This window comes from Fonsecaea nubica (assembly GCF_001646965.1).
Source record: "Fonsecaea nubica strain CBS 269.64 chromosome Unknown Scaff8, whole genome shotgun sequence".
Classification (NCBI taxonomy): domain Eukaryota; kingdom Fungi; phylum Ascomycota; class Eurotiomycetes; order Chaetothyriales; family Herpotrichiellaceae; genus Fonsecaea; species Fonsecaea nubica.
The window spans coordinates 303,425-315,643 of NW_019173681.1; the positions used below are offsets into that span (position 1 = coordinate 303,425).

Here is a 12,219-nt window from a genome sequence, read left to right on the forward strand (position 1 = left end):
GAAGGGAGTGCAAAAGCTCGAAAGCTGCAGGTTGATGCGCTTGTGGAATTATTAGTGGCAATCATGTAGAGGGATTTCGAAGATTCACCAGGACTAGCTTTGTCAGCGATTGACCTCGTGTCTGAGGGATCAACGAAAGGTAGTTCCGTCGATGGGAGGCGAGGTTTCTTTTTGTCAGGGAGGATGAAAAGAGGTTTGAAAGCTCAGGTTAATGGGCTGCGCTTGATACTTGACAGAGGCAAAGGTCATCTGAGCCCCAATCTGCCTTGGCCGAGAGTTTTGACAAGGCTCGTACTAGCAGAATAGCACCAGAGCAATGTAACCGGTGAGGAATGTTGAATCTGTAGCAGAAAGTGTCGGCCACGAATCGCGGGTGCAAGCCGGACATCCTCCTTGCCGTAAGTGACCTTTGGCATTGAATTGTGATTTGGTGCTGCCTGTTCAGTGGAGTCACGTGCACTAGTGGAGTGAGGTCCGACAGGTCGAGATTCCCCGCCTTGGAGGGTTGAGTGGTGATTGATTGCCTCTGCCAGGCTGCGAGCTTTCCACTTGCACCCGTCATCTCCTCTCGAAGGCCTGCTGTGTTTAACCACCTCCCACCCATCACCTTGACCTCTCTTGCGTCCTCTTCTCCATCCCTCTCTGTTTCCTGTAGAACGGAAGAGATATACACTCTTCATGTCCGCTGCTTGTTGAGGTTCCTCGCACCGCCGATCTGACCGACTCTTTGCAACCTGCCCGCAGGGTGCTACGGTCAAACCAACCTGACACCGCCTAATCCAGCGTTGCCTTCTCAACCACCATGGCTACCCTTCATCCTCACACAGGTCCTGTTGGCCCCGATACCCTCATTACCGTCAAGGTCATCATCGACGGGACAAACAGAAGATTCAAACTTGCCCTGCGAGAACTCACTGCCAACGTGCTTCCACAAAAGGTGCGTAGATCCATCGGTGTCAGCCTGAGAATTGAATCATCCTCGGCTGTGCCTCAGCCCTCCCTTGGGCCATGACGCCTTGGTGACCAGAGAGCTAACGGTTCTTATATCTGCAGCTTCGATCTCTGCTTGCCATTCCCCCGGAGCAAGACGTTCGATTCGACCGATTCTCCGATTCACAGGCAAGATACATCACCCTTGATAGTAACGATCCTGCCATCTACAAGCAGCTCTATCGGGCGGCAAAAGCGAAGCTCAAGCTACGATTGAGGGCTACCGTTGACGGCAAAGCTGCAAGAGACGATCTCCCACAAGACATTCATATGGCCCAGAGCAAGTTCGCGTTAAAGGACGTTGCTGACTCCCAAGTTGAACCGAGGAGCAACTTCCTCGAGACTGTTCTCTCCCAGCCAGTTAGCAACAGTGTGGCCCCTCCGTCCTTTAAGGCGTTCCAAAAGACATGCCAATACTCTCCCAAATGTGCCATTCCGGGAGCCTTTGATCTCGACGTCAATACTTCAAGCATGGACCAGGCTGTCAACCCCCCTCAGGGTCATCCAAGCGACATATGCAGTTTGCCTCTTCCTTCCACCAACGACTTCCCTGCCACGTCGTACGCAATCGATTGCAACAACTGTGGCATGCCTGTCCCCAGTGAACACTATCACTGCGGTATCTGTGAAGGTGGCGACTTTGATCTCTGCAAGGCTTGCGTTGACGCAGGATTCACCTGTAATGGGGACGAGCACTGGTTGCTCAAGCGAACCCTTCGTAATGGGGTTATCATTCCCAGTATTACCGAAACCCTGGCCCCCAAGAAGTTGTCCAGGGTAGCGGCCGACTCCTCTAGTGAACTGACCACACCAATTAGCCCGGAACGTGATGATACGGAACTCACTTGCAACTCATGCATTTTCCGTGAGTCCATACCCGAAAAGCCTTTGGTACATCCAGTATTGACGACCTCTTAGGAATGTCCGCCGGTGAATGTGTCACTTGCCAGGAATGTCCTGATTACGATCTCTGCTTCGCTTGTTTCCAGGACGGGCTACACGGGCATGATCCATCCCATGCCTTTGAGGCACGGGAGTCCGAAAGAGTGAAAGACAATGTGAATATCACAACTCTGTGCCGCCCAGGACGCGGGGTTCGCCATGACGCTATCTGTGATGGCTGTGATAAGGTAAGTCCTTCTCTACTGCTCCACTTCGGGAGCTGACTCTCTGTCTAGGCGATATACGGTGTCCGACACAAATGCCTGTCTTGCCCAGACTTCGACTATTGCTCCTCTTGTATTGGATCTGCCGGCACCAAACACCCCTTGCACCGCTTCGTGCCTATCTATGTGCCTATCAAGACGTTGCGCACTTCTAAGCCGTCTCATCGTGGCATTTATTGTGATGGACCACTTTGCACGTCCTCCAAGCGGTACATCACTGGTGACCGGTACAAGTGTGTCGTCTGTCACGATACCGACTTCTGCGCAAACTGCGAAGCTTTTCCCAGCAACGGCCATAATCCATCTCATCCTTTGATCAAGATTAAGCTGCCGATCCGACATGTGTCGATCAGTACTCAACAAGAGAATGAGCACGGTGAAAAGGTTGCCCAACTGGGTGACCGACCGGCTGCGAAGAACGCTGCCACCGAGACTACTCGATCTACCTCCGCCAACGCTGCGACTCAAGTCCAGACTGTCGCGGAAGTGGACCCTGTTGAGGCCACCCCAAAGGCTGAGATCGCTACGGCGAATGTCGCGACTTCGGTGAAACCTGACAATCGCGATCTGCAGGCCTGGTACGTTACAGATTCGACCCCAGACGGCACGAAAGTTGCTCCCAACCATTTCGTCTCCCAATCCTGGACCCTCCGCAACCCAGGTCCTGATGCTTGGCCCGCCGGCTGTGCTGTCTACTACATTGGAGGTGATGACATGCGTAATCTCGATGTCCTGCACCCATCCAGCATAAGTGCGATGACCATCGCCAATCGCAGCAACGTCTTGGGGCATCCTGTCGAGCCTGGTACAACGGCAGTCTTTACTGTCCTCTTGAAGTCTCCAATTCGTGAGGGACGAGCCATTTCTTACTGGCGTCTTAAGACTCCGGGAGGTGTTCCATTTGGCCACAAGCTCTGGGTTGACATCGAGGTTCGCTCGACTCCTGTCGAGCTGCCTGTCCGCTCGCATATCTTGCCTGCTCCTCCTGTCACCATCGAGACGGTCAGTGAGCCATGCCAGGACGACAACCAGTCGCAAGATAGCTCGACCATGATCTTCCCTAAGCTGGAGAAGGAGTCCCCTATCTCAAGCGTGCATGATGTTCGTGGAACGCAGGTCGAAGAAGCCCCGGCGGCCGTGATGGAGCCTACTCTCAAGACAGAAGAGCACGAACTTCTCGAGGACGTTGAGAGCCTCGAGCTCGGGGAGTCTGACAGCGATGAAGAAGGATTCTTGACGGATGAAGAGTACGACATTTTGGACGCCAGTGATGAGGACTTGGTGATGAACGGACAAACATACGCGGCCAAGTGAACAAAGTGGACACAGGCACGGTGCTTCTGAAAATATGGAGTGTACACGGAGCTACACCCACAGGAGTGCAATGCGCAGGATGGGAGCTACACCTTTTACTGGGCACAGAATGAAAGCAAAGTCAAGACTATCAAGGAATACGCGAGCCGGATTAGGTGGGCTTTTTTGGATCAGGCTGAGTTAGGGCGTGATCGAGGGAGTGCCTACGGGGATTGTCAAAGTACTTCAATCTTTTCTCTCTTTCTCTTAGTGACCAAGGCAGAATTACCACACAACCAGCCAACAGCTCTCGTCCGCTTTGAGCAGAAATTCGTTCTCGAATAGTATGCAATATGTCCCTGCAGCAGTGGGAATTACGTGCACTCGATTGCAGCGACCAAGAAATGGGAGTGAGACGTTGGAGGTATGTGTGACATCTGGTGACTCCAAGGCGAAAGGGCACTAACAAGGCAGATAGGGCGTGTCGTCATAATAGTAATGGGAAGGACAGGACTGGTAGCTTCGGCATTGTGGGTAGTTGTGCGCTCCCACAGGACTCGGTACTGGTCAACGGCCTACGAGAACGAGGAGGCGAGGTGGTAGTCATGCTGATCAGCCGAGTCGACTTTGGAGGAGGGGATGGCGGGTTAAACCGGAGTTGGTAGTGTCAGTCGTCAGTGGCTGACTTGGTTCTCTAGCGACTCCTACCTCCTCAGGTAAACAACTGCCTAGGTACTTCATCGGTATAGTGACAGGCAGGCTTGTTGGCATGTGCTGGCAAGGTCCTCTTGTCCGTTGCGTTTGCCCCAAGGTCCGCAGGTCGCAGGGTCGCAGGGTCACCACCTGGGAACCACTTGGGTGCCACCCCCGCAGCTTCCAAATCGCACCGTGTCTGCCAAGTGGGTGAACCTGTGGCCCAATCCCAGTCCCAAGTCCCGTGTCAAAACTCCCTCCCTCCACACTTTCTCCGGTTGCCTTTCACTTTTGTCACCGCTTCTCAGACTGCGCTGTCCTTTTTAAACATCTGGTTTTGCTGTGGGCTTCTGCCTGACCCCCCGCGAGGACCTTTTTTATTTCCCCGTTATATTCAACGTCAACTCCTCCCACATGGAAATTCAACGACTCCCTCCACATCATCTGTCGAAATACCGAGCCTCGAGACCCAAAGGGTGACCAGTACTCGACCTCTGGTCGGCCGTTTGCAGATTCATCCAAGAAGATCGACTAATTCCGGTTTTGCCACACGGGCCATACCTATTATTATCACCATTCTTTCCCAATATTTCTCATTGGAATCAGCTTCAGACTGTGCAACATGCATGAAGACTTGCGCCGAAGAGCCCTTGAGAGTGGCAAGACCGTCTCCAACAAGGCCAAATCCAAGCAGTCGTCAAGAGGAAGTTCGCGTGGCAATTCGGCACCCAACTCGCGTAGTGCTTCTCGGGTCCAGAGCAGAGACGTCTCAGACGACGAAGATTTGGATAAGGGCAATCTCAGTGATGATACTACACAGAGGTGAATCCTTATCACGATTCCTCGCGCTGCCTTGCGCGCTAGAAGAAGTGGGCTAATTCTGGTGATGCACAGTATCAATTCGATCGATGCTCTCCTCGAAACCGACGATATCAATGAGCAGACCTCGGACGTGGCTCGACAAGAATTGAGCGATGTCATCTCGCAGCTGCTCGACCGTAAAGGGAGCAATAACAAGAGCAGGGAAGATGCGCTGGCTACATATGTCAAATGCTTGACATCGCACTATCTTGCCGAGGTTCTATACGGTCGTGTTCAAGACCTCGTTAACGCGTTCAGCCGAAGCATCAAAGCGGAAACGAGCGAGAAGGAGACGACATTGGCCCTTAGAGCCATGGCACTTACTGCCATCACATTCGCTGATAGCAACCTCTACGAAACGGTTGCGGCGTCCTTGAAACGAAGTATTTCCGACTCTCGGTCTACTGCCGTTAAAGCTGCGGCAATCTATTCGATTGGGATCTGCGTTTCGTTTGGAGGCGCGGATGAAGAAGAGATCTTGGACGTGATGACTTTCTTATTGGAAATTGCGTCGAGTGATGGTGCGTTTGTTGATGCCGATGACAGTGCTGAGGTTGTCACGGCCGCCCTAAATACATACGGGTTCTTGGCCACTCAGGTGGAAGATCTCGAGCAAGAGTCGGAGGATGCGGTGGCAACATTCCTCGACCAGCTGGATGCAGATGATGCCAAAGTCCAAGTATCGGCGGGCGAGAACATTGCCTTGATGTACGAGAAATGCTACACACCCCGCGAGGAAGACGACGAATCATCGTCGTCGGACGAGGAGATACCTGAAGACGAACTGCCCAACGACCGGTCTCACATGCGATCCTACCTCGTCAAACGGTATAACCCATACCATAACACGCACGAAGTATTAGACAAGGTGACGGCGCTCGCGTCGCTCAGTACCAAGTCGATGCATCGACGAGACAAGAAGGCATTGCACCAATCGTTTGCCAGCATTGCCATGACGGTGCAGGACCCCCGGCTAGGGCTCCAGTCCAATAATGCCTCTAAGATGGTGGTTCGAGTACATCGGGAAGGTGAAATGCGAGTGGACAAATGGTGGAAGCTGATGCGGCTGCACGCAATTCGAAGGCTCCTCGCTGGAGGGTTTGTTAACCACTACTTTGAGGGCAACAAACAGGTGCTGGACGCGCTGCCGATGATCATGCGGGGCATTGGAAGTTCAGGCATGGCCAGTCCTCGAAAGATAGGCGGCAACAAGGGGTCCAAGGGCAAGTACCGCGACGTGCGACGGTTTGTATCGGCCGACGTGACGGCGGCTTGAGTCGGGGAGGAAGTTCGAGGGATGGCTTGGTCTTATTTCCATCTTGTCCTTTTCTTTTTATCTCTCCATGTTCGCATCTCTTAGAGCATTTCTCATGTACTTGGACATGTTACCACGAGTTAGAGACACGACAATCATGATTGGCAGAAAGCCAGTATTTAATGAGAAGGTGGATTGAAGATTGGCTTTGTTGCCGTGTGGATCTGATCCGTGATGGGGTGACCCGTGAGCTCGCATGAAGAGGTGGAATCGAGTAAAAGGCCAGACAACAGCAGATTAATGCCGGCCGGTTTCAGATGAGCTAGGATGAGGGATGCTGCTGACTAGACAGGGTCCACAGTACCACCGGTCAAAGCAATCTGCATGGTGAGCAGACGAGGTACTTCCGTGCTGAGGATAGTCGGTGAAGCCATGAATCAGCTAGGCGAATACGAGATGCGGCGGCTATTGTCAAAGGAGGCTTGGGTTGTTATTCGTCACGCATTATTCATTCGTACCTGTACGAGGTACTGAGTACGCGTACTCGCGGTATTTGAGGGCTGAGGAGGCTGAGGAGGGCTGATGGAGGGCTGAGCGTTGAAGGCATGTTAAGTCGTGCATATTCGGTGCAGGGTTGACGCAGAGATAGATACTCGCCATGTAAACTTTCTCTTTACCATGTGCAAGTGCCGTTCATTCGAGATGTGATTGTCTTTATGCAAAGAGTTCGGGATACTGGCGAGTTCCGTGCTTGTGCGAGAAGCGGCTCCAGTGGGAAAAATCTACGAGGTTCGGGGCGGCCTCACTGGCTTAACTGGCCACTGCCAATATCCCTCCTTTCCACCTGGGCGCCACTTGGGGCGCAGGCGATGCTGACTATCGTGCTCCGTAAGTGACGGGTGGCACCCAGGCGGTGCTTGTGTGCCTGCTGATGATTGCAGGTAGTGCAGGGGCTAAGGGGCGCCTAAACGATGGGGGGGCACAGGGCAGGTTTGATCCCCCTTTCCATGCCTCACTAGGTACTTGGACCTCGTACTGGCACTCGTAATACCCATGTGTCCACATGTCCACTTGTCCACTTTCCCACTTTTTTATCTGGGTCAAGCCAGCGTACAAGGTAGACGCCCAGGTATTATTGGGCAGTTGGCTACAGGTGGTTCTTCAGGAGAAATCAAAATCAACTACTGGGCCCCCTGATGGTCTTGCTAGGCTGAAAGGAGCCTCCTGGCCCGGCCCAACTGCAACTCAGCCCTCTTTGTTGTTTCGCCGCAGGAGAAAGATGGGAAAAGGAAAGTCAAACATTTTGTCGGGGGTTGACGAATTGCGGTGGATGCGTTGTATTATGACCATGACGTGTGTGTTTTGTGAGTTTTACCTAGTAGGTAGGCAAGCACTTGTAGGCAAGGCAGGTGCACTCCTGTTAATTACTGCTCCTACTAAGTTGCTAGTTACGGGCCTCAACACTCTCAGTCTCTCTCCACCACTGCGTAACTGACTGACTGTCTGATCTCTTTCCCTTTTCTCTCTCCAACTTCCATTCTCACTTGCCTCTTCTCGTACCTTTCGGCCTCATACGCAATACGGACACACACACTCTCTCTTTTCACCACTACTTTTTCTCTCTCGCATACACTCACATCATCCTCCCTCATCATCCACACTTCCCCCCTTCCCAGTTTTCTCCTCCTTGTCGATCCTTTTCTTGTCCTTTTTTCTTCTCACACACCTGGATCTTCTTTATCCCTACTCATCTTTTCTCCCTCCCCCACCCTTTCATCCAAGGTTTCTCTAACCCTTGGTCAACCGTTTCGGACTCCCCCTAACGATACCTCTCGAATTGCCTTCTGCCTGTGGCCGTCAATTCTCGACTTTTCGCTACTCAGCCTCCGCCCCCAGACTTTATGCTGGCCTAATATACTCTCGAGTACCCTCCTATAACAGCCATACCTGTTCAGTCCCCTCCTTTTGCGGTGCCCTTGATACCCGGACGTCAACAACATTTGCTCAACACAAATCGCGCTCGACCTTTGTCCCGCACGTGACCTTCTCCAAGCGGACACGCGACACCTTGTTTTGGCTCTCACTTTTTGTAACGGCCGTCTAAATCCATGACCTAGACCTCGTCTTCTATAACTCACCTCGATTTCGACTTGTTTCGGCGAGAACAACAATGGCTTCTATACCCTTCAATGTCACCGCGGCCGCTGATGCAGCGCAGCCTGACATGGGTGGCGCCCAGTTCGCTTCCCATACCTGGATGGAACCAATTGTCCGTGCAACCCCTTTTTGTGAATTCCTTTCTTGCTAACTCCCCTCCAGATTGTCGTCAGTATCATGACTGCTTCGCTTTATTTTAATCGGAGACACAACTTCCGCATATTTCGCTCTGACCGGGGCCGTTCACCTACACGCTCTCTACTCCCCCACAATAATTCCCAAGGCTCGTCTCCCGATGGCTTCACCGACTCTGAGTCTCTCACCTCTGATTCGGATGTGTTCACCTCGTCCAAGTATCCACCCAAGAAGCGAAATTGCTGTGGTCTTGTCGTCCAGACCCCGAATTCGTCCAGGTTCGCCGACAACTGGCACTCGAGAGTGTTGGCCAAGTTCCCCTTCCTGATCGAAATGTTTTACTGGATCCTGAACTTGCTCTTCTACACCCTGACCAAGGCTGTGGCTCAAGTTCTGTTTTCCGCAGATGATGGTCTTTGGCAGCTGGCCCAAGACCATGCCATCCTTATCCTGGACATCGAGCATAAATCCTGGCTGAGCTTTCTCTTTCCCATCAGGGAGAATGACTTCCAAGCTTGGTTCTTAGGTGGTCATTTGACCGCCATGACATTTTTAAACCGCATTTATTCACTTGTTCATATTCCGGGTACCGTTGCGTATGTTGTCCACATCTTCCAAGTCGCCCTTCTTGCCAGCCCACTAACTTGACTCAGGTTTCTCTCGTGGTATTATTATGCTGCTCCCACACACTCGGCTTTCGCCACCGTGCGCCGGACCATGACTCTGGGCAATTTTGCCGCTTTCGCAATCTTCACCTTCTTCCCATGCATGCCACCGCGTCTGTTGCCCGAGGAATACGGCTTTCACGATACGGTCCGTCAAGCGAACGCCGAGTCGGTTTGGGTGGGTGGCAACTATGTCAACCAACTGGCTGCCATGCCTTCTTTGCATTTCACGTACGCCTTCTGTGTTGGGAGTACCTTTCTCTACCACTCGGGCGTGTTCCGGCGCGCCCAGCGGAGTGAACCACGCAAACCCTTCTATTCCCAGATCTTCTTTCTTATCGCCGGCATCTGCTATCCTTTGTTGGTCTTGACCGTTATCGTCGCCACCGCGAATCACTATTGGTTGGACGCCGTGGTTGCCATGTGTACGACTACTCTGAGTTTCTGTTGCAATAGAGTTTGGATGTTCTTGTTGCCGGCCGAGGATATACTTTGTTGGGTATTGAGAGTGGATAAACCCACGCCCACCACGGGGGATAGACTGAAGAGGAGAAATAACCAATATCAAGCTGTAAAAAACGAGGACGAGCCATAGGGAATTTGGAAATTGCCCGTGTGGTTTTTGTTTTGGGAATCTCAGAAAAAGCAGAGGTCTGATTTCTATGCGAGGGTGTAACAACCAGAATATTTAGGAGGATTGGGCATTTACTGTTGGATATGGTGGGAGGCATCTGGAGAGAAGGGTGGAAGTCTTGTGGAGGAAAAGGAAAGAAAAGAAGGTAGATGCATGGAGATGCCGGTGAATCTCCCAAATGCGGCTATGACCACGCAGACATGTCAAGCCTGTGCAAATCATCCCTCACCACTCCGGAACGATCCTACAGCATCGGCATCCTCACTGTTCCCACGTTTCTGCAACAAACCCCGAGCCTTCCAGGTCAAAGGGCACCAATGGCTGAAGACCGACCGCGATTTATCAGCAGTTGGCGTGAACAACCCATACTCCTCGTTACTGCCGGTGGAACCCATGGGTTTCTGGGGATTCTGGGAGGGATCAGAGCCTGAAATGGCCGTGCTGCTGCTGGCTCTTGTTTTCTTCAGACATGGTTTTATAGGAGCGCCGCATCTGTGTCCTTGTTGTTCCACGCGTTGGTCATAAAGAAGCATTCATGGTTGAGGGCATATAATGGCGTGAACGGGCTGGTAAAGACCAAGGTCTTCCCTCCAAGGGTCTGCTGCATATATTGGATATTGGAATATATCAAGGTTCCCCTGTGGTGCAAATTTGATTTCTTTTCTCGACCTGCGAATATGTCGTCACTCGTCTTGGGTAGTGCGGAAGCGGAAACATATCATTTGCGCCTCTTGTCTTTCTTGGGTACAACAAGCATGGATGGCCGGTCCTGGGAATTGACTGCCGGCGTTCTGAGTGAGCCAATGTTTGCTTCACCAGAGCCAGAGTCAGAGCCACAAACCAGACGTCCCCCACGTTGTCCCAATGTCACCCGTCCTTGGGATTCAGCAACCTATTCCCTCTTGCGAGTTTGTCCCGTATGCACGACATCCATCTATACATCCATACAGACAGGCAAGCATATTTGCCGCTCTCGGACGCGGGTAGGCGGGCGCTGTATCATCACCAGAATGAACGTCCAAGGGTGCTTGTTGGAGTGAGAGAGAGAGAGAAGAAAGATCGAAGGGGGGAGCTAGACTGTTTGTCAATCGCCCTTTTCGTCGGTTGATTGGAATGATGTTCAGACAGACAGATGTCCTCTGTTAGTTGGTTAGTTAGTTTGTCTGTCTGTTCATGCGTCACTCTCTCCATCGATCTACCGGACGCCCTGTCGGGCCGCTTCAGGACGTGTGACTTCTTGATTCAATCTATACGAGAGCACATGTCGGTCTTGGCAGTCACGGCCTTTTGTCGATGTGCGAATCGTCCAGCTGAGGCTCTTTCTTCCCAAGAGTTGGAAAAGTGAAGCGCATGGATTAGGTTTGATCGTGTGACTTGGCTGTTTCGTCGGTCTGTACGGGGAGCCCGACATCGGCATCTTTTCAGACAGAATAGCGGGTGAATATAGCGAGCAATGGCTACCAAAGTGAAGAACAGATCGTCTTTGTCACTCGCCCGATTCGTCGATCCATGAGTGCCGAAGTGGTTGGGACATCTCAAATGCTCCGTTTCTTGGGACTCGACTGGGTCATCGGCGACATCTCGCTGAGCACGATCACTCATGGCCATACAGGGCGTGAGAACCTAGCATGGGAGGTCGTCTGGACTCTGGGATAGAACAACACACGTCTGGGATCATGTGCTAGGTCGTTTCCAGCATCGTAAGGTCTGTGGAAGCGAGAAAAATTGATGCAAACTTTGACGTTGGCAATATCTCCATCCCAACCCATGCTCTTTCTTGCTTTGCGGCATCCGCCTCCCAACACGGCTGGGTCGGCGACGAGTTGAGCATAATCTGGCTACAACTGACAGGGAGGGCCATGCTTTCTCCAGTGAGGGAAGGAGGGGTAGACGCAACTGATGGTGGAATAGCTGTTGAACGAGAGGATTTGCGGCGGTGGTGGTGGCGGCGGCGGTGGTACTGGCCATCAACTTCTTACATATCTTTCTCTCCTTGTCTTTTTCTCTCCCTTCCTCACCCTTTTCCTCCCTTATTTCTTCCTCTTGAGCTCACTGCCATGTCCAGGGTAGCTAATTTCAAACCAACCCTGTTCTCCAGTCGGCTACTCAACTCTGAGAGACATGGTGCGACGGCCAAGTGCATGCTCGTATAATTCGTAACTGGATCCCTCTGCCCATGACCAGAGTCAGTCTGATCGAAATGGTTGATCATTCACCATAAGGCTGAAGGCTGGACCCGGAAATTTCTCGGCGCGTGCTTCGCGTTATTAAGACAATTGTCTTTTGACCCAAAGCATCGAATGGCCACCGGTCTTCTCGTCCGAGCAGTTCGTTCCCTTGCACTAAACACGGAAAAGGCGACATCCCTGT

The 12,219-nt window shown here is 52.2% G+C and overlaps 3 protein-coding genes across 3 annotated transcripts; all 3 read left to right on the plus strand.

Moving 5' to 3' along the window:
• Positions 1-802: 802 nt before the first annotated feature.
• Positions 803-3,470, plus strand: AYO20_01964 (hypothetical protein; the record flags this gene model as incomplete). Its single annotated transcript, XM_022640270.1, has 4 exons — positions 803-937; positions 1,054-1,855; positions 1,909-2,120; positions 2,169-3,470. 4 exons carry the CDS (start codon positions 803-805, stop codon positions 3,468-3,470), a joined length of 2,451 nt encoding a protein of 816 aa, XP_022503770.1.
• A 1,294-nt stretch (positions 3,471-4,764) lies between these two features.
• Positions 4,765-6,279, plus strand: AYO20_01965 (hypothetical protein; the record flags this gene model as incomplete). The annotated part of the gene is made up of 2 exons (XM_022640271.1): positions 4,765-4,964; positions 5,037-6,279. The coding sequence occupies 2 exons, from the start codon at positions 4,765-4,767 to the stop codon at positions 6,277-6,279; spliced, it is 1,443 nt and encodes a 480-aa protein (XP_022503771.1).
• A 2,149-nt stretch (positions 6,280-8,428) lies between these two features.
• Positions 8,429-10,280, plus strand: AYO20_01966 (hypothetical protein; the record flags this gene model as incomplete). The annotated part of the gene is made up of 4 exons (XM_022640272.1): positions 8,429-8,527; positions 8,578-9,146; positions 9,204-9,640; positions 10,048-10,280. The coding sequence occupies 4 exons, from the start codon at positions 8,429-8,431 to the stop codon at positions 10,278-10,280; spliced, it is 1,338 nt and encodes a 445-aa protein (XP_022503772.1).
• Between the last annotated feature and the right edge of the window lie 1,939 nt (positions 10,281-12,219).